The following is a 20023-nucleotide window of genomic DNA, read 5'->3' on the forward strand; positions in this document are numbered from 1 at the left end:
TATGGAGTTTGCAAATGATTGCTGGTGGAGGCCAGGCAGAACAAATCATGTGAATGGGATGCAGTTAGTGTTGCTACAGGGTTTGTGATAATTAAATAACAGTTAGAAATACAATAGCATCAGATGGTGGGGTCAGGGCTGATTATTCCAGCCACAGCATCCACAAATGAATGGAAACCCCCCCCCCCAAAAAAAAACACCTTGACACTTTGAAGTAGAGGAACTGTTGGGATCTTGTCAACATCACAAGGCTGGTCCTGCCTTTCCCCTTGTGTATAGAGGAAGTGTCGTAAATAGTGAAAGTGAGATTCACCATCGTCAAATTATCTCTGTCCTGTGAGAACCATGAACCAAGAAAAACCTTTTTTCAGACAATCCGATAGTTTATTTAACTAGAAGATGCTCTGGAGTTTTTGAAGTAGCAAAGCTTTTAGCGAGTGGGTGTATGTAGATGAGGTGATGTGATGCGCATTCCTGCTGCATGTAAAACACTATTCCACTGAGCTACAGTTGGCACAGATAGAAAAGGAGCAGTACTCCAACAGAAGCAAAGAAGAAGACTGCAACCATGAATATATATTTATTATAATTTACTCAACTTAGGAACACTTCATCTTTCAGTTTATATAAAAGGTTGAAGTCACCACAGAGTTATTAAAGATTGAAAATGCTTGATGTTTTGCTTGAAAACATTCCATTTTTTAAACCAATCTACAGACTGGACTGCAAGTCTGTGACCTTACTAATGATGAACCAAATATGTATGTGTAAGGCTTCTAAAGTGTGACAACATGCTTGTTTTCCTCTGGTATCATACACTGAATATGATGGATTATTCAGCTGTTAGTCAGATTAAACAGGTAGAAACTGCCCTGGGTATGGTTAGTTTTCATGGGCATTTGTCTGTAGACTAATGAATAATGATGGCTTGTGGCCTTGTGCTGACAGAGCCAACAAACAAGGGAAAGTGGGCTACACAAAATTAAAAAGGGCATATTTAAATCACCAGCCCATCTACCCATTGGCCCACATACCATGACTCAGGGTGTTTGAGTGTGTCTGTGTGTGTGTGTGTGTGTGTGTGTGTGTGTGTGTGTGAGATGGGGGGTGGAGATAGAGCGACAGAAAGATCCATTGTGTCCCATTCGTACGGGTCATGGGTCACTCAGCCCACTACCCAGAGAGTGCCAAGCCAGCCAGTCCTCCCCTCTCCATGCTGCCCCCCATCCCTCTCTATATTCCTGTCCAGAGAAAAGTTCCAGTAGCGGACCAGCCACTGTAAAGCCATTGTTGTGTACAGTCCCTGCCAGAGAGAGGGCTGCCTTGTCATCTATACTGCCCAGTCACATGCTTGGGTTCTTTAGAAAAATGAACTGCATCATCAGCTGGCCACTGGTCTGCATGTCAGACTGAAAACATGACCACATACTGAACTCTTGACTGCCTGCCTCCTCCTCATTTACACGTCAATGTATTCTTCATGTTCTGACACCCACCTGCTGCAAGAAGCACTTGATCTTAGAGTCCGACATTTGATTGAAAAAAATAAAAACTAAGAAATACATTTTATGCCATTTGTCTGGAAAAGCACACAAGGCAAATGATCACACTGCTTTAAAGTACCATCACAGAACCAGCTGTCACTTTCCCAGGCTCTAATATCTTCAAGCGGACGGCCTTGTTCCATTTCGTCCTCTGAGTGACCCATAAAAGGGTCTTGGTTGGGTAATTGATCGTCACAGAGCTGCTTGTGTAGAAAGCAATTCAATTTCCACTGGGTATGGCTTGCCACATTAGTGAGAATAGTGCTATTGTTTCGTCGAGCTGGCGATGGCACGTAAAGGCAACTCTGTCCGCCAAATCTTCCGCTGTCCATTAACAGAATGTGCACTGGACAGGGCAGGAACTGGGCCACTTGGTAACCTTGAGCCAGGAGGTGGTCCTCTCCTGCTGAGTGGTGCTGACAGAGATCTAGAGAAATGGTGTCACTGGGTTGGACGGGAGTAGCAGACCGGGTCAGTGGGTTTGTTTCAGAGTAACAAAGGAACATTGGATCAGGGCCCAAATGGGCACAGCGATGGTTCAGAGGAGCTGGGGTGAGATCCCATTTCCTGTTCAAGACAGGGACCTAGAAGTGAATCTGGATTTTAAAATGGAAGTTTGACAATGGCCAAAATAAGAATATGCTGGGTCAAGGAATTATGAAAAGGCTGTTTTAGGCATTCAGGGAACTGAAAGTAAAAGGCACAATCATTCTCATTTAAACAATGTTGAGTCACTGACAAGTGGCCTCTTTCAAGGCTTGAGTGAGTATGATACTCTCTCTCTCTCTCTCTCACTTAACAAGACAAAACACACCCAACTGAGGCAGACAATACCTGGTTCTTTCAACAAAAATCAAAAGTACAAAACTGTGTACATAAACCCAGAGTAGAACAGGAGTTGTTGTTTTATGTTGTACAGACTATGAAGCCCTTTCAAGCAAATAAATGGTTTTGGGTGAAATAAATAAAGTGAACCTAATGGAATCTAATGGATGTGCTTTTTAGAAAACCAATGAGACAGCTGTTTCGATCATTTCACTTTGACACCCTGGCTAAAGTTCGGCTGGATCTGGCAACTATGCCTACCGCTCTGGATACACTGAAACCAATATATAAAAGGTGGGGGAAAATAATTCTGGTACCAACAGCTCAACCAACTATTCACTGTAATATATTACAAATAAAATCAATCGCAAATTAGCCTACAGCTTTTACGTACATCTACCTATCACAAGAAGCAAGTGTCCCTTATATTGTGAACATTTAGCACATATGCAAAATGAATGTTACTACTTTGATCATATATAATGGTTCCCCTTGTAATTATTTGCTAATTTAAGTATCTTTGTGTTTATGTTCTTCTTTCTTTTTGACATCATCTTCAAACAGAGTGTGCTGAACATACCCAAAGCGTCGCAACCCAACAAGCACTAGAGTGGCTGCCGTCTAATTTGAATATGTCACCATGGTTGCAAACACCCAGTCCTTTCAGATCAATAGGAGCTCAAGAGCCTAGGGATTGGCTGGCAGATCAACAACAAACCTCTCTACTGGCCACCCGGAGGGGGTCTTGGCCTATACCACAGAGTAGCCCTATAACCCCCCAACTCTAAGAAAGACTGATTACTCGCCTTTCAATTACCACCAAGGGCTTCGAGTGAGAGACACAAGTAAGGAGAATGACGAAGACATGGAACTAAGCAGCGAATACCCTCTCCATCCCCCTCAACAGTTAGGAATTCAACAGTATGGCACATGTGGTGCTGGTTTTGTTTTTACTGCCATCACAATCAGGGTGAAAAAATAAGCACACAGATGATAAATGTTGGCATACATTGGTGTTGATGAACTAGAGTTTGGCAGGGGGGGCAGAGAGGGTTTAACCCAGGAATGTACTGTACACAACCCCTTAATCCAGATAGGTAAGAAGATTGCATTATAGTATGTGTGTATGTGTGGTGGGGGCAGTCTGTCCAGGCTCGGCCTGACCTGTAAGCCCCTCTGTCCCACGGTTTCTGTAGGATGAAGCTTAGGAAGTAAAGACCACAACACTTTTTAGATGATTATGGCACTCTGGTCTGTTTCTGTGCTGTAATCCACACACAACAATGTTCTAGTAGCAGTCATTCCAGCAGACACACGTGTGCACTTTGCACACACACAGGCTTATTAACTGACGCACCCAAACAACAGATCATCATACAGAAAGTACAACAGAGGGAAGTAAAATCTACCGTACTCCAGACATCTGACCTTTGTCACCAATAAGGTTGCAAATAAGAAACATTTTATTTATAAATCAGATTTTCATGAGTTCACTTGTTTGTAATACAAGTAATACTTTCCACCCAAGTGTCACATACTAAATCAATCTAAATGGTCACCATGGTAATAAGCTCAATATCCACTCATAACATTCAAACTACAGATAATAATAAGTATGCACAACAAGGAAGTTAAGTGAAAAGATGTAAACAAGCATGTATGCCTGTGTGAGCAGATGGTTAACAGGACCGGGGTCAAATGAGCTGAGCTATCTGGTGACCCTTCATGTGGAAACATTAGCAGAATAGATTTAGTCTATGTAAACTCCATTAGTGGTAAACAATCACTGTCTGGTCCCCCACAGAGACAAAACACAGAAACTGCTAAGCAGGCTTAGACACTTCTATTATATTCATTTATTGTGTTGTACCTGTAAGTATAATCTCTTTTAACTTGCAAAACCTTTATTCATGTTCGTGCAGATAGAATTCCTGTGTGTGTTAATCTGAGGCTTTGTGCTTTTCTCATAAACATACCACTGTGAAATTGATGCAATTTAATTCATGTCAAAACACCATTAAGCTCTGTATAATTTTTTATAATTTGGTCCAATTTCTGAATTCATGGCTTGAAGAATCTGTATGTTAACACTTCAATAGAAGCCGAAAAGAGAACCAAAGCACAAGGCTATTCAGTTTAGATAAAGCTGACCTGACCAAGGTCCATCTCAAATGAGAGGGAGAAAGGATAACATGCTTCAGCCATGGGGCAGACAGAAATATGAACATCAAAAAGGCTCCTGGTGAAACGTTCCCCCATTACAGTTTCACGCTACATTTATTTTTTTAAATATATTTTTGTTGCAGATTATTGTTGGATACAATCCATAATGGTACATTAAAGCAATCTTATTTTTCATTTAATAACAACATTATAGCGGCAGAAAATAACCTACAATCATAATTATTTACAGCACATTTATTTTATGCTTAAAGGTTTGAGAACATTCCTGTTACCTACAGTACAGTACTCATTCTATATGTTTATGACTAAAACTGTGTAATCCCTCCCTGACAGAATAATCAACGAGCTGTCAATCAACTAGACAAAGAGGTGCTCAAACCAGCCAATGGTGTTGCAGATCCAACCAAGCATGAAGGGAACCCTGAGACATCCGTTACCTCTGGCATGTCCATTTCATTAATGGACACTGGGAGTGCCTCTCTGCCAGTTAGAAACAAGGGCAGAGAAAAGCTGCTGGCCCTGGAAGTCTCTGATCTGCCTCCTAGTGCCTCTGTGAGCTATTTCTGACCAGCTTTAAGGAAATGTACAGGGACATGCACTGTATCCCCAAAAGGCAGAGCTTGGTTGGCAGACTCCCTGCTGAGCCAAAAGCCCATCTGAGCGCAATTATAGGACATGTGTGTTAATGCTGTGTTAAAATTGGATTTGCTGTTTGAAATGACTGTGTGGGTACAGAGCTGTAAAGCTGGCAGAAGGATCCAGACTGATCCGCAGTGGGTACAGTGTGCACTCTGTCTGTATCCCCTTTGTTTTCCACTGTAGTATCTCTGTTCAGGGACAGCTGCTCGTGGAAAGTTCTGAGGACAAAAACACAGTTTCTAGAAAGTCAGTTCAGCAGTAAAAGTCCCGAGGCTGGTACAGGACTGTAGGAGCAGCACATCCTCAGTAACTAGTGTACAAATCACCTACAAAACCGACAGGGAAACAAATCCTGCTGATAGAAGATAAACTGAGCGGTACAACGCCATCAACAGAATACAGGTTAAATTCCTTGACACTGTAACCAACTGCTGCTACATAATCATGACAAACCAATTCTAATCTCCTTTTCACAGTGAATGACCTCTGACAAGACAGAACGATTTCAACGCTGATCAATTCACAGCTCATCCTTTGTCTCTTTGGCAGCCTCACCGAGTAATTAGCGATAGCAAAGGCATATGACAGAGACAATACGTGCCCCTTGATACTCAAAGATGCCCACGCTCCGATGCTTCCCACCGGTCTTCGCACATGCCAACAGCAGCTGTACCTCCCCTGAGCAAAGCGGCGAGAGCAGAGAAATACTGGATGGCACTCAAATGCAGTCTTTGATTTGCAGTAATGTGCCGAATTGTTGCGCTAATCACTGAAAGATACAAGCTGTTGTACAAAAACACAGTGCAACAAGTCAAAAGAGATGAATGGGGATAAGTGTGTGACAAGAAGGTGAAACAGTAGAACAGATACAGTTTCACTGCACAAAAGATCAGATCTGTCCTCTTGCTGTACCCAGTTACAGTTTGATTTCTTCCGTATGGATACTAATTTCATAGAGAGCCAGCTGCACATTGGGCACAGGAATCCCCTCTGATGCTACACACAACATCTTTAATCACATGGCTTGCGTTCAGTTCAGTATTTTGGGTAAAAATGATATGAAACTGAAGACAAGAGTTCTTGGAGGGATGATTTGCTCCAACTTTCAGTGAAGTCTCCTTGAGGGCGAAGCACCAGCGTGGGTGAAAAAACAAGAAGGAAACAAACACAAAGCCAACTCTGTGAGGAATGACTTCGCTCTACATTAACACTGCTGACTCCGACCCCCCCAAGGTGGATTTGAAGGTAATGGGAGAAATCGGAAACAGGAAACACCACGCAGAAAGCACCGCATAACGCAGCCGGGACCAGAACTGCTTTTATACCCGGAAAGCGATATCTAAATGGCTTCACCATCATCGTGCTAATGGCCACATATATTTAACACAGACAGCTTTGTAAGAGATACGAAGGGAAATGGTTCCCCAGACCGCGATGGCTGCCCTCAGAGGTCTAAATGTAAACATGACCTGTCCACTCATCCAAAGCAGGAGGCCGCTCAGGGGGAAAATGACTAGCAGCTGTTTAAAAGGCTCCGGACACAGCCAGCATCAGTTATGTAAGAGCCGAGTGAGAGCCCAGTGCCCTGAGCATCATCACTTGTATGCAAACATGGACCTCTGTGGGTAACACAGCGGAGGGCGGTCAGGTTACTTGCTAAATAAATCCCACACAAAAACACTCACACGTGCCTAACACCATACCAAAAAGACATCATAGCACATACAACAGTTGGCGCTGTCAGTCTGAATGTTTCAAGTCAAAATGTCACGGGCCCGAGGGGCACTGGTGTTTAGAAAAGAATCACGCTGGAACCCAAAAATGTCCCAAACAGCCAAACAAATCCAGGGGAGGTTACTGACTGAGAGGGAAGCAGAGGCAGGAAGCACGAGGTAAATAAATCACTGCTATCAAAAGCAGGCCAGCTAGCTTACCTTCTCTGGGTACATGCTGTCCCAGTCCACTGAGCTATCGTGGTGAGCCAGGCCCAGAGGGACAGTGAGCGACAGGGGAGGGACTGAATAAACCTCAGTGGGCAATGGAGCGAGGAGAGGAAGAAGGGAAGAGCGGGAGTGAAAAAATTAAAAGATGATGTACTCCCGCCATCCGCTCTGTGAATAAACGCCACGGTGCATCACAGGCTGACAGGCAGACACCGGAGCGGAATGAACTACAATCAACAAGGTGGTTGGGAAGAGAGAGAGAGAGAGAGAGAGACAGAGAGAGACAGAGAGAGAGAGAGAGAACTGTGTACTTCAGTTACATCAACACTTCTGAAGATTGGTCCATCAGAGACCAAAAATCTGATTTTTAAAGTTTACATTTATTACCTCACAAGAAGTGTCCATTTGGGGGCAGGTTTGCAGATCTATTTTTTTTTGTGCCCTTAATGCATTCATCATACGTCTGGGATGTCTTCATGCACTCTTTGGATATCATTTGTTCTCGCTCTGTTTCAAGATAGCAGTTTTCAGCTTCTGGAGTTTGGACGTTGCACTCATTATAATCAATATCACTGCTGATCATGTTTGTTTAATTGTGGAAGCCAAAATTGTTAATCACGATTAATATTTGATTAACTGCGCAACCTTAGATAACATTTTCACAACAATCAAACAACCATTATGACCTAACTAATCACATCCATGACCATCATCAGTTGCCTTGGACATTTTTTGGTCCTATTCGGATGTAAATATTTTTTGACAACTTATTATCTATTGCGAAGCTCTAATTTGTCATTTTTCTAACTAGGGAAACACACATACATAATTTAGTACAATACTAAGGTACAAAGAGATGAATATATGCAGGCAGTGATTCAAAGATCTGAATCCAAGCATCATATTTGTTTATGGTGAATTGGATAGAGGGATGGAGGCTTTTGTGGGTGTAGCTTCTTGTATCTATCTCATCACATCACACTGGATGGTGCGACATGACAGCTTTCTCTATTTTGGACTCTCCCGTTCTCTCAATTCCTCAGAGGTCAGCGCTGTTTGCAATCAGTCAAAGGCGCTGAGCACCACATGCATTCACTTAAAGGTTCCCTGTGGATTTTTTTACCTCTTGTAGCACCGCAGAACTGTTATTATATAAGTGGGACCACTCTGAGCTTATCTCACACACGTGAGTGAAGCGATGCTCGGTCCTTCTCGTGGGGTCACTACACTGATCAACATCTGTCAGCATCATGTTATCTACAACTAATTTCATTTCAGGTGACCAGACTAATCATTGCAGATGGAATGAGATATAAACAGCAATTTAATGTGATGTAGCATAAGTTGCTGCTAGCCCAGCTTCAACTATTTCATTCACATTTTGTTCACTGCCTCCATCCAAACTTTTTGGTGTTAGATATCTACACCTTACATCTCAACATGTAAATAATGTAAGTAAAACTTATTTGTCTCACCTTTAGCCGAGACTTCATGGAACGCAATAAAAAGGTGAAATCCAGCATCTTACACAACAGACATGATTCTCAAGCCTGATTTGTCAACACCAGCTCTCGTTGTTGTCTTGAAGGCTCAGCTCAGGAGGAGGGGTGGGGGGGGCTTGAGGGTTTAATCCTCTTGTTATATCACAGAGATGCGGATAAGGATGGATGTGAGGGAGAAAAAAAAGGTGGTCATAGGTTGGAGTGTGGACCGAGAGCTCTGTGTTTCCTCACTGTTATTCTGCCTTTCACTGAGACCACAACTGACAACATCATTCAGGGGTGAGAGTGAAGGGAGAGACAGGTGAACAGAGGGGCATTCGAGTCTGACAACACAAGAGGAAGTAACAGAGACAGAGTGAGCGAAAAAAGTAGAAGAGAAACTAAAAAGGTCCAGACAGGAAATACAGAGAAATACAAAGAATGCAGGCAGCCGGATAAGCAGACAGACTCTCAAATGAACACAAGTTTAATATTAGATTACTGAAAGCTCTAGTGCTTCACTTTTGAGGGGAAAGCAGACATTCATTGACTTAGCTTGCTTGTTGCCTCGCTGTATGTGTGTGTGTGTGTATGTGCGCAGGCACTGAGGCAGGAATGTCAAGTATGCACTGGAAAACAGGCAGGGGCCTCCTTTTCAGCCGGTCCAGGAGTAAGACTCTCGGCAGAGCTCCAGAGTACGAGACGCAACAGACGGGAGATGGTTACACTTAAGGCCACTGCTCACGCTCACATTTGGTGGTATTTACGATATCATTATGCAATAAGAGCACATACTTTTTTGTACTGACTTCAAAAGATTTCAGCTCATTTGGAAATTGGCTGTAAAGAGTACTCTGCAGCAAATTAAGGCACCGCAGGCAAAGAATCCATTCAGCACAACATGTAATTAGCAGGTTATTGTGGTGCCAGGATGTTAAGTAACAGGTCTTTTCTGTACAGTAAACTGAAGAGCTTCCCCGGACCCTCAAGCACGAGAGACAGGCTCTCTAATCAGCCACCACGCTGTCCTTTATATGAACAATACACACATTCCGCTTCACGTGGGAGAAAACTCACATCGCTGGACCATAATGGTCCAGTTCAGTGCACCAAAACAGCAGCAGTAAATTGATCAAACCTTTCTCTGAGTAAAAACCTTTTCAAAGTGCATTTCGGAGTCCTGACCGCCCCCACACAGCAGTCTATTTCAATGCACTGCTAAGCCCCTGATACACATTCTCAGCCTTTGCTCTGTTGCAGAAGTCAGCAAACATACAACTGAGCAGAAAGCAACACAGTGCACAATAAACAATCCATCTACATTCAAGCGCATCTCAACAGATGCTCAGACATTCATGACATCCAGTTTTAATGCTCTCCTCCATCTTTAATGGAAGCCTTGTAATGTTGCTCTTTCAAGTCATTCGTCTCACTGTGGCAGCCGTTCAGAGGTTTTTATGGCTCGCAGGCTACAACTGATCTCCAGATTCATCCAAACATGAAAACATGTCTGGCCTCCTGTCCCCGAGACTCTGCCATCTCGTGGGGCTTCCGTCAGGACCCAGGGCCCTTGTACTTTGTCCCTGTCTCACTTCATCCACGACTCCCCTCCCTCCTCTTCCTCCTTCAGGCACCACCAGCTAGCGAGAAGACCACACAGCAGGCTGAAGGCAGACAGACGCTGGCCTCGACTCAGCTGTTTCCCCTTTGTTTTTAAACCCTTTGAGAATCCTTCCGGATACATTTACAAGGCAGTTATGTCATTGTGGCTATAGGCACCCTTAAAGCTGACCTATGGAGAGATTGCTGTGAAATTAGACATGAAGTACTGGAAGATGCCTTATTTTAGGGGAGTGACTGGTCCAGCTTGTAATCTCAGGGAATTACTGGTTTTATTATTAACATGCTGTGCTGCACGTTACTACTACAAGGAGTTCTTAACAGCTAAATGTGCTGGAAATGTGAAGGAGAGAGGCCCCATCAGTGGTTGATTCCCTCTTTGGAGTGTGATTGTGTGAAACGGTGTAAAGGTGGGGTTGTGGGGGCTCTCAAGGTCTTTCTAATCAGACAGTGAGTGAGCACAGGGCAGCCCACTGGCTCCACAGCGCAAAACCACAGACACAAACACATCCAGGGCCACAGCATCTTCTCCTCTGTGACACATTTCAAGAGAAAGAAAACAACAATCTGGCCTCTCACACAATCCCACATGAAGTCACTCGTGCTTTGGAAAGAAAAGGAGTTTCCCATCAAATGGACATTTTAAGGAGATATGAGTAAAAGTATTCCAACAGAATGCAACTCAAAATAACTTTCTTTAGACTGTGCGGTCATGTTTTTCTGCAGAATTTCAAAATAGGCAAAGCGGCAGTGTCTAAAAAACTGAACAGCCACTGAGAAACCTGATGCTTACGTGACAAACAAGCTTTTAAATCATATGGTCTGCCACATTCTTTTAGGAAAATAAACACTCTATCCCACTGTCAGGTTCTTGAGAAGTGAGGAAAAGAGGTTTATTTTGCCAATCCGTTAAGAGCATAGGCACTGTGCTTTTAGGGAGGAGGGGGGAGGAGGAGGAACTGCTAACTAAATAGGATTCAGGAGGATGGCTGTGTCACCACAAACCCCACCAACTCCTCACGGTGGTGTGGAGGTGGGGTGCGGCTGCCAGAGCCTCAGAGATAAGCAAATTACACATGGAAAGCATGGAGAGACACAGGGTGCGTTAATCGTCAGCCAGAGATCAAATCTAATCAATTAGGGGTGGCCAGCTGGCGCTCGAGCGGAGGCATGTCAGCGACAAAGCCTTCTAACAGATCCATCCACCCAGCCAGCCGTCCATTCATCCATCCAGCAGCTCCTTTCCTTGAGTGGACTTGTAAAGGAAAGATGGAGCTGTGTTTGAGGAGGGGAGGAGGGTGAACTGCTCTGGTGGATGAATAACACAAAGATGGCAATAAAGCACTAGAAAAAACATAAAAACCATCTTTATTTGATTTACTTCTACAGGACCGATTTCACAGATCAAGTTTGCCTTACTTGTTTCAAGGATCACTGCTCATGGCTTGAAAACATTTGCATAATGTAGGGCTGTATTTCCTATTACAATTGCACACTTTCAATTAAACATGTAGCAATGTATGAAATATCTCTTTTATGTCAGTCTATAATACAGTTTTCTGGTTAGTTTCCAAATCTTTCGTACCCAAACCACGTCCATGCGACAGGCCCTCTTTTCAGCTCCTCGCTTTGTCCTTCTCTTGTTAGAACTGACTCTGTTCTCCCTGCTCCATATTTGTTTGTGCTGCCTCCATGTAATTTCCTGCCTGTATCCGATACGGCGCTTCCTTTCCAAAGCATTATGCAAGGATGATACTAGACTCAGCCATAGGGACAGTTTGGGGTTCAATATCTTGCCTGTGTCCTTGGGCTGACTAGGGGAGCCAAGAATTGAGAGAGCAATCCTACTAGACGACAGGCTGTATTACCTGACCTGTGAAGCCTGTAGGGCCTGTGTTACAAAATAAAGGTGTGGATCATTTACCAGGCCTGATGAAAAATGCTGAAATGTGGAATCCAGAATATTTGGATTTGTTTCATTTTGTATTTGTCTAACTAGAAGCAAGAATTCCTCTGCCTCTGATGCACTCGTTTTAATTGGTTTCTTGCAAGCTCCTCAACTTATAGTTGGAATAATACCAACCTGCTTCTTCTTATCAATACAGAGTTTCCATTTCAAAAATAATCAACACCATTACTTATGCAATTCATCATACCTTAGGAGAAATATTGTAGTTGTGGCTCATGGCTGGAGCCGGGTTTGGGGACTGGTCTGGCTGATTTCAGTTGACTTCACATTTGACACAGAAACGAGGGTACAGCTGTCTTCCTTTTCCAGCACTGTTTCTTCCCATTTCTTTTACACTAAGGTTAGTACTTCAACTTAATTTGTTATCTTGTAATGTTTTTGAAAATATATGACTACTTCTTGTTCATTATTGTTCAATAACTCAATTCAGGCGATCCTATCAAGTTTTTTTGTCTGTACAGTGATATTAAAAAGACAAATCTCTAGTGAATCAGATTTTCTTTAATTTTCTCAAGTGTCTGTATCATTCTCAGAAATCTGCTATTGGTCAGGCTCTGGTGAGCACTACTGACTCTCGAAAATCAATTTGCACACTACAGCATTGTGCCAAATGATCCTCTTGCTCTCTCTCAGACCCAGTTTGTCTGCAACCGAGCAATGACAGGAAGCAGTGGAAGTAGAGGAGTTGAAAGAATTGTTTTTTTTTTTTTTTTTGCAGGGTCATTCACTTGCCTGGCAACAGGCCAAACAGGACAAACTAACACAACACCACAAAAGGCACAAAGAGCGAGGGAGTGGGTTCCACCTGCCCCGGCGACCACAAACAGCGCTGAGCTTCACAGGGAGTTTTTGGCTGAATCCTGTCTGCTGTCTGTTTCTTATCCACCCCTCCAGCACTGCTGTAGCTGGACAAAAAAAAACACTCCAAAGAGATGCCCATGCAAATGTAAATGGCTGACAGTGAAGTGTGTGTTTATTTTGGCCCGTGTGATTTGACAAGCGTGAAATTAATTCAAAAAGGTTGGTGGAGGCAGGCAGTAACACAGAAAAACACCCTTTTCTCGCCTTGATGGCGGCTTTTGAGATACGTCTATTCCAACCCGCAAACCATTGAGCTGTCCTGCATGTGGGGCTGTAAAGTTGTAAACTGTGTTAGTGTGCTTCCATTCTCACTTCCCTTCCATTCACATGGAGCATCACGCATGGTATTCACACTCACACAGTGGTCCCCATGGCAGGCCGACTGGGGGAAACAGACTGATCCTCCACAGATATGACCTAGTTTCTATTCAAGCCCATCTCTCTTTGTTCACTCCACGGTGGAGGAGGCTGCTGCAGCCTGTGGAACAAAGAACACAAGCAGCACTTGGAGCCTTCAAACAAGCTGACCCTGCCTGGATACAGCCACCCCAAAAATGGCTCACGAAGGAGAGCGGTATTGCTTGGACTCCCACTGACTGGAAATCTCCTCCTTTTTCTACTTTGATCTACCTCTGCTGTAGACGAGGGAGGAAAAGCCCCGGTTTCTGCAGCCTTCCACCCATTCTCCCATTCTAGAGGCTCCGAGGGACGAGACAGATATCATGGAAGTGGGAGGAGGCCTGAGTTATCAATCTAGAGACTGCAGGGGCGGGGGGGAGGGAAAGAATTTATATTATGTTTTTGTCTAGCGGCATCAGGAAGTTTGGATCCCTGCATAGGGCTTACTTTATCAACCCCCTTGCAGACATTGTCTGCCTCAAAGCATTAGTTTGGGATGTAATAATACCTTGTAGTACAAGGACATCAGCAAATTTAAAAAGCAACAAAGGCTACAAACCTACACAGCCAAGCAGTTTGTTTGGCATTTCCTTGTATTAAACGTACCTGAAGACTCTCCATTACAGAACCCTCCATTTAACAGTGGAGCTGTGAACAGACCATTTAGTCTTTAATGACCTGACAACAACAGCCGCCTCCCCGAAAAATGCACATCTGCACCAGCCAGACAAATTACGCTTCAAGGGCAACAGTAGAAGATTTTAATAAGCACCTGCAACTGTTGCTCCTTTCGTCAAATCTGGCAAATGAGGCACAAAATTGTTTGAGGTAGAATGTTTCAGGGGCTGATGAATGAATTTAGCTCTGCCATAGACAGCGAGTGAAGAACATGCAATCTGTGGACAACCAATATCACAGAATCTGATGGGGACAAGGGCGGATATCTGCAGACAGCCCAAGAGAAGAGAATGAGCACATGGTAGGTAATAAAACAAGGAGAACGGAAGAAAAGGAACGGAAAGCACGACCGACATTACAAAGATGACAAAACCAATAAGAGTCAATTCTTCTGTTTGAAAGGAAGCAAAGACAGAGCTAAAGAGGGTACCTTGAATTGAGCTCAGGACCCCAACAAAGTTTGAAACTGTGACAGATTTCTGAGCTGAATATTCCCTTGAAATACTAGTAAAGCAGCAGCTTACCTGCATGTGTTCTGTTGAGCTGCTGCTCAGCTCGTCCCCGGACTCAGAGTCGTTGTGCAGCTTGTTCAGCCCTTCTCCTGGCAGGTCGCACGGTGGGGAGGCCTTGTCACTATCTGGACTTTTGTTATGGTTGTACCCCACTTTGAGCGGAGGCGAGTCTGCCCGTGTCCTTGGCAGCGTGGAATTGTTGGCGTGGTGATGGTTGTTATTGTTGTGAAGAAGGACCAGTTCAGCTACAACCTTGCAGTGATGGGGACTTCCCACATTCTGGTTAGCATCCTTGGGCAGGACCGGCGGTGTGACGCGGTCAGAGGATGGCGACGGAGTGGAGGAAGGTGACGGGCGACCAAAGCTGGACATTTCTGGCTGTGGTCTGTTGAGGTTTTCATCGGATGCCCGACGGATATCCAAAACAGTGGGCTTGGCCCTCAGGGTGGGCTTCTGAGGGGGCATGAGTGCCCGACGCACCTCCTTGACATACTGCGCCGGCACGTAAAAGGCCTTCGTGCCCTCTTCCTTCTTCACCTGCCACCAGTCCTCATTGGTCTTCTTCACCAGCATGTACCACTCTCCCTGGCGGATAGTCACCATCTTGTCTTTGGCCTTGTACTCATAGTCATACTCCACCTCGATGTAGACCTGCCCCGGGGCGATGGACAGCCCCTCTCTGTCAGCCATGACTGCCGGAACAAGCACTTGAACTGTGACCTCAGCTGCTCAGCAACCCAGGCCTTGAGGGCTCCTCATGTCTGACTGGGGGAACTGCAGGGGTGCGGAAGAAAGGACAGACAGTTAAATGTTAAATGTGTGTTTTTTTAAGACACAAGCTCAGACTCATCAACATACACCCAGAAAACCACACAAACATGCTCACATTTCGCCGTCAAAAGACCCAGCCTGTCACACCCACCCTTATTACTCACCTGATTACCACCAGCCACAAAGTGGTACTGCTCACATTAAGACATGATCTACTTCCAGACAGACATACTCTATTGGTGAGTCGAGTAAAGAACCACTCCTCCCCCTGATCATCAAAAACCACAACAGACAGTCAACACTGATACACTGACTGGTAACCAATACCGCTGCTAAGGATATCCAGCCTGGTAACCTGATCACCCTCTGCTGAGCTAAAGGTGATGACAACGTGACCCCACACGCTGAGCCTGCATGCGATCCAGTGACTACAATGACTCCCCGGAGCTTACATTCCCTCAGGGACAGCATCCAGAAATAAAGTGTGGGGCTCGGCTCTGCAGTTTGGCATCATTACAAATTAATGCAGTTACAAGTCACAGTCAGAACCCTTTAAAAAGCTTAGGGTAATCTTCTCAATATATCACACAGTGTGTGTGTGTGTGAGAGTCAGAGAACAGCTGGGCCCTTGCCACTCCTGCAGGGTTTGTTTTGGGATGAGGCCTGTCATTGATCCGTCCATCAGAGTCTCCCTTCGTCGGTTAACCTAAATAAATACCGGGGAGCTCCCACAGCAGTGGAGCTGCTACCGATCTGCGGCTCCCCTCGTATCAAATTCGTCTTCCCTGAAATAGCAGCCGCCATGGACTGACATCCTGGAAGTGCAGGCGGTGGAAAAGCAGGTGCTTTTAGTAAGGCGCGAGAACACGTTGCTGAATCTATATGGGGCCCATCCTTATGTAAAGGAATATGTATACACACACAGTCTGACGCGCAGACTGGCAGCTACACACCCAGAATAGATTTACGGTGGTGAGAGCCGTCTGGGCCAAAGTGGAAGCCCTGGAGAGATGAGCTGCATGTTCATAATGGGCTTAAATTGTTTCTGTTTTATCTGTTTCAACACCACGAATCACACACACACTATGTTACGTCATGCCAGGGCTTTTAGTGTCTGTGTGTCTGACAGCAGCTCAGTCTGAACCTGTCCCAATACAAGCTTCAATCATGATGTGAACACACACATATACAATCCTTCATGAAGGAACAGATGCTGTCTTCTTTAATTTATGTGAGTATCTGAATGAGTGTTGGCACTGAGTCACAGATCCTTATGTGTAAGCTCACCTCTTAACGCCACACGGACACAATCTACACTTCACACCATCACCAACGGTGCCGGAGACGTGGTCAGGAGTCTGTCAGAGTTTCAAGTGTCACACACACACACACGATAGCAGCAGTATCAACGACGCTGCATGCCACCATCCCAGTGAGCTCACAGGGTTAATGCTGTGACATGAACACAGAGTGTGTGATAAAGGATAAAAACCTGTAATAAGTAACATGACGGGAGTATGAGAATGTCATGCTGTTAGTTTGTCCAAAGATAACTTTATCTGTTGGATTACCAACAACTGTCCTCTTCATACCATTAACATCTGAAGTTGGAGACGCTTATCCAAAAGATTAAGGCTCCCAAATATACACCAGGAAGACCGGGGCAGCTTTGAAGAGTGAAATTCAAGCACTGTTCAAGCACTCAGAAGGTACCTGAACCAAAACTCTTAAAGCATCTATCATCACATCAAAATTGTTTCTTTACAGTAAACGCAACTGTGAAAAATAAAGTTTACAGAATTCCTTCATACCCACAGCAATCACTGTATATGGTGGCTGTTCATCTAACCAACTGTTCACATTAACTTTGATTGTATGTTTTGATTATTTCCAGAGTAAGAGATCAACAGAGGACTTATTTAGCTATGACTGACAAGTGAACACATCATTCTAAAGTGACCAAAACAACAGATTACGTTGAAAATCAAGAACCTTTCAAGGAGTGTTTATCCAAATCGATGCTATTCCTAACGCTGAAAACACAGCCGGTATAATTGAGCATTTTGGCGAGCCAAACAAAACAAAGTAAGCAAAATGAAATGATCAAATGTGGAGTCACTTTTAATTATGTTCTTAGAGGCCAATGAAAACCCTGAGAAACCTCAAAAACTGGACAGAAGCTGGCAGGAGAATCAAGCATGACATCGCTCACCTTTCCAGAAGCCCACGACTGAGTCACCACGACAAAAGCTTACTGTTAAACTGACTCAGACACAATACCGCAGAAATTTACAACTCCACTCCCACCCCCAACCCCTCTCGCTCCCTCTCTCTCTCTCTCTCTTTCAACTGCTGTGGTGTGTCAGAGTTTTGGCAGAGGACCAGAGGGAGTAAATATCACTGCAACTGAATCCCCGTCACTGCATGGTGTCATGTCAGAGTCAAGTGAAGCTCAGAGGAGTGCTAAGGAGAACTTGTTGCTCTGTGGAGGCTCAAGAGATGCTGCACTGACTGACTGAACAACTACAGTCCACCTGGATACATGAACCAAAGCTCTACTGTGCTTTTGTCTGTTCAGGAATCAATCCATGGTTTTTAAAATGTTGTCAAAAATGTTTTTAAATGTCAAAACTCCACCTGATCTTCTATGACATGACATTGTGGCGATTGTTGTTGTTTCCAGGCGTGACTGCAGAGCAAATCTCTGTAGAAAACCTCAACCAATAACAAACAATCTGATGACAGATGAGGTTCTCTTGGGATCATTATCACCATTCCAGTAGAAAATGTTAATTAAATAATGTCTGACCCCCTTGCCCGCACGGATCTCTGCTGAAATGCTTGTAATCAGTGTCACTTGGATAACAAAATACACTTCTATACATGCATTCCGGCAAAGCGCTGGAACACAGCAATCAATCAGGGCTGTAAGCTGGCAGATGGTCAAGGTATGCACCAAACCAGAGATCACGACCTGTGCTTTTGTCTGCATACATCTGCAGAGCAGCCAGCCACTGTAGCAGCAAAACACCCTGAGACTCGGACTGCCTTTGTCCCTGGGCTTCATTCAAAACAGATGTGGCCGCGGAGAGCAGCATCCACTCCGACATGTGCTGCTGCTGCTGCTGCTGCAGTTCACTCCGTCTATGCGTCTTCTCTCCTGCATACATCTGCACTGCATGGAAACAGTGTTCTTTTGTAATTATGCAGTGTAGGAGCCCTGCAAACAAGCAGCGTGGGTCTATAAATTGTGGGGGCTGAGCGGCCAGGGAATGCCTGAGGCGGGGTGGCGGTGGTGAGAGAGGGGCATAGGTGGGGGGCAGGGTCCCTTCCAGCCCCACACACAGACTGCAGAAAAACAACAAAGGAGTTTAATCCATGTGCATTCATAACAAAGGACTCGCACTCGACATCACCAAGGATTCCCAGGAGCAAGGGAAGGGCAGGGACGTGGCCCCCCACCACCACCAAGCACCAACCACCGGGCACAAACACAGCGCGAGGGATAAGCTCAACATGCATGTAGGTGCGCGCGACAAGGGCTGATGCTATCACGTGAAATGTTTTATCACACAGCTGTTCAATTATCTCAAACCAGACACGAGCGTGTTAAACGGCTTTACCGGTGGGCTCCGGAGACAAAAGCACCCGCAGGTTCACGCGGACACAAACCCTCCGATCTGCAACAGCGTGCATAGCAACAAACTAACTCCGACAGAAGCCAATAGCCTCGCGCTGACCAGGCGACGGAAAAGCCCTCCACCGGAAACCCGAAACACACTCACCTTGAAAAAGTCCGCCGGTGTCTCGGAGTTCTGCGGCAGTACGAACTTTTCCACCTTATTTCAGAGCTGTCGGCTGCTCCGACTGAAGTCCGCAGCAGACCTCCAGTCAGTCGGTCTGTTCGCATGAATCCCCCGCCTCTACACACGCTGTCAAGCTCGAGGCGGGAAACAAGTAGCGTATCCGGTCATAGCCTTCAAAGTTAAAGCACGTTTTGTTTTGTTTGTTTTTGAGAGGGGTGGGGGCTTGAAATTTAAGCAGAGCAGCTGCAGAGAATTACAAAAATAGTTGTATATTTACTATAAGTGATCTCTTGTTTTGGGTAACACTTTGGTCACATTTCCCTAATAAGTGTGATTAAGGGGAAACATTGTGTGTTGGGACCTGTTGCTTGAAAATATGCACTCCAAATGCATGTCTATAGCTATGAGTTACATATATCCTGCTTTTGTGTTATTTCATACAAATCTGCCAACACTATACATTCACGCACGCTGGTTAAACCCACTGACATGATCGAATTCACTGCAATAATTATAGTCTTATCCTGAAATACACATAAACGCAAAATGCATGATCGTTTCAAATGTGACTACAACTTGATGATAATGAATTTTGATAGTTTTAACAGTGCAGATAAATATGTTACTAAAGCCTGGTGTCATACAGAAGAATACATGGTGCCGTAATTTGAAAAGTGTTGTCTCTATACTATTTCCTCATGTTATCTTAATTAGGCAAAAGCTAGTTTTATTTTGAACACTCACTCGACTGAAATCCGGTTCTAGTCACTGTGTTTCCGTTCAACTTGACT

At 44.6% G+C, this 20023-nt stretch overlaps 1 protein-coding gene across 5 annotated transcripts in view; it reads right to left on the reverse strand.

Moving 5' to 3' along the window:
* arhgap12b (Rho GTPase activating protein 12b) overlaps positions 1–19373 on the reverse strand; it is a 51665-nt gene extending 32292 nt beyond the window's left edge. For 4 of the 5 annotated variants that reach the window (XM_019252915.2, XM_027274242.1, XM_019252914.2 and 1 more), the window contains exons 1-2: positions 19212–19373; positions 14668–15429 (exon numbers count right to left, since the gene is read on the reverse strand). In XM_019252915.2, the coding sequence (XP_019108460.2) occupies positions 14668–15345 (678 nt within the window). In that variant the 5' untranslated portion in view covers positions 15346–15429; positions 19212–19373. Of the gene's footprint in view, positions 1–14667; positions 15430–19049; positions 19069–19211 lie in introns of those variants that run through there. The other variant, XM_027274241.1, reaches the window with a different exon arrangement.
* Between the last annotated feature and the right edge of the window lie 650 nt (positions 19374–20023).

Source organism: Larimichthys crocea, chromosome XXIII (genome assembly GCF_000972845.2).
Source record: "Larimichthys crocea isolate SSNF chromosome XXIII, L_crocea_2.0, whole genome shotgun sequence".
NCBI classification, from domain to species: Eukaryota; Metazoa; Chordata; class Actinopteri; family Sciaenidae; genus Larimichthys; species Larimichthys crocea.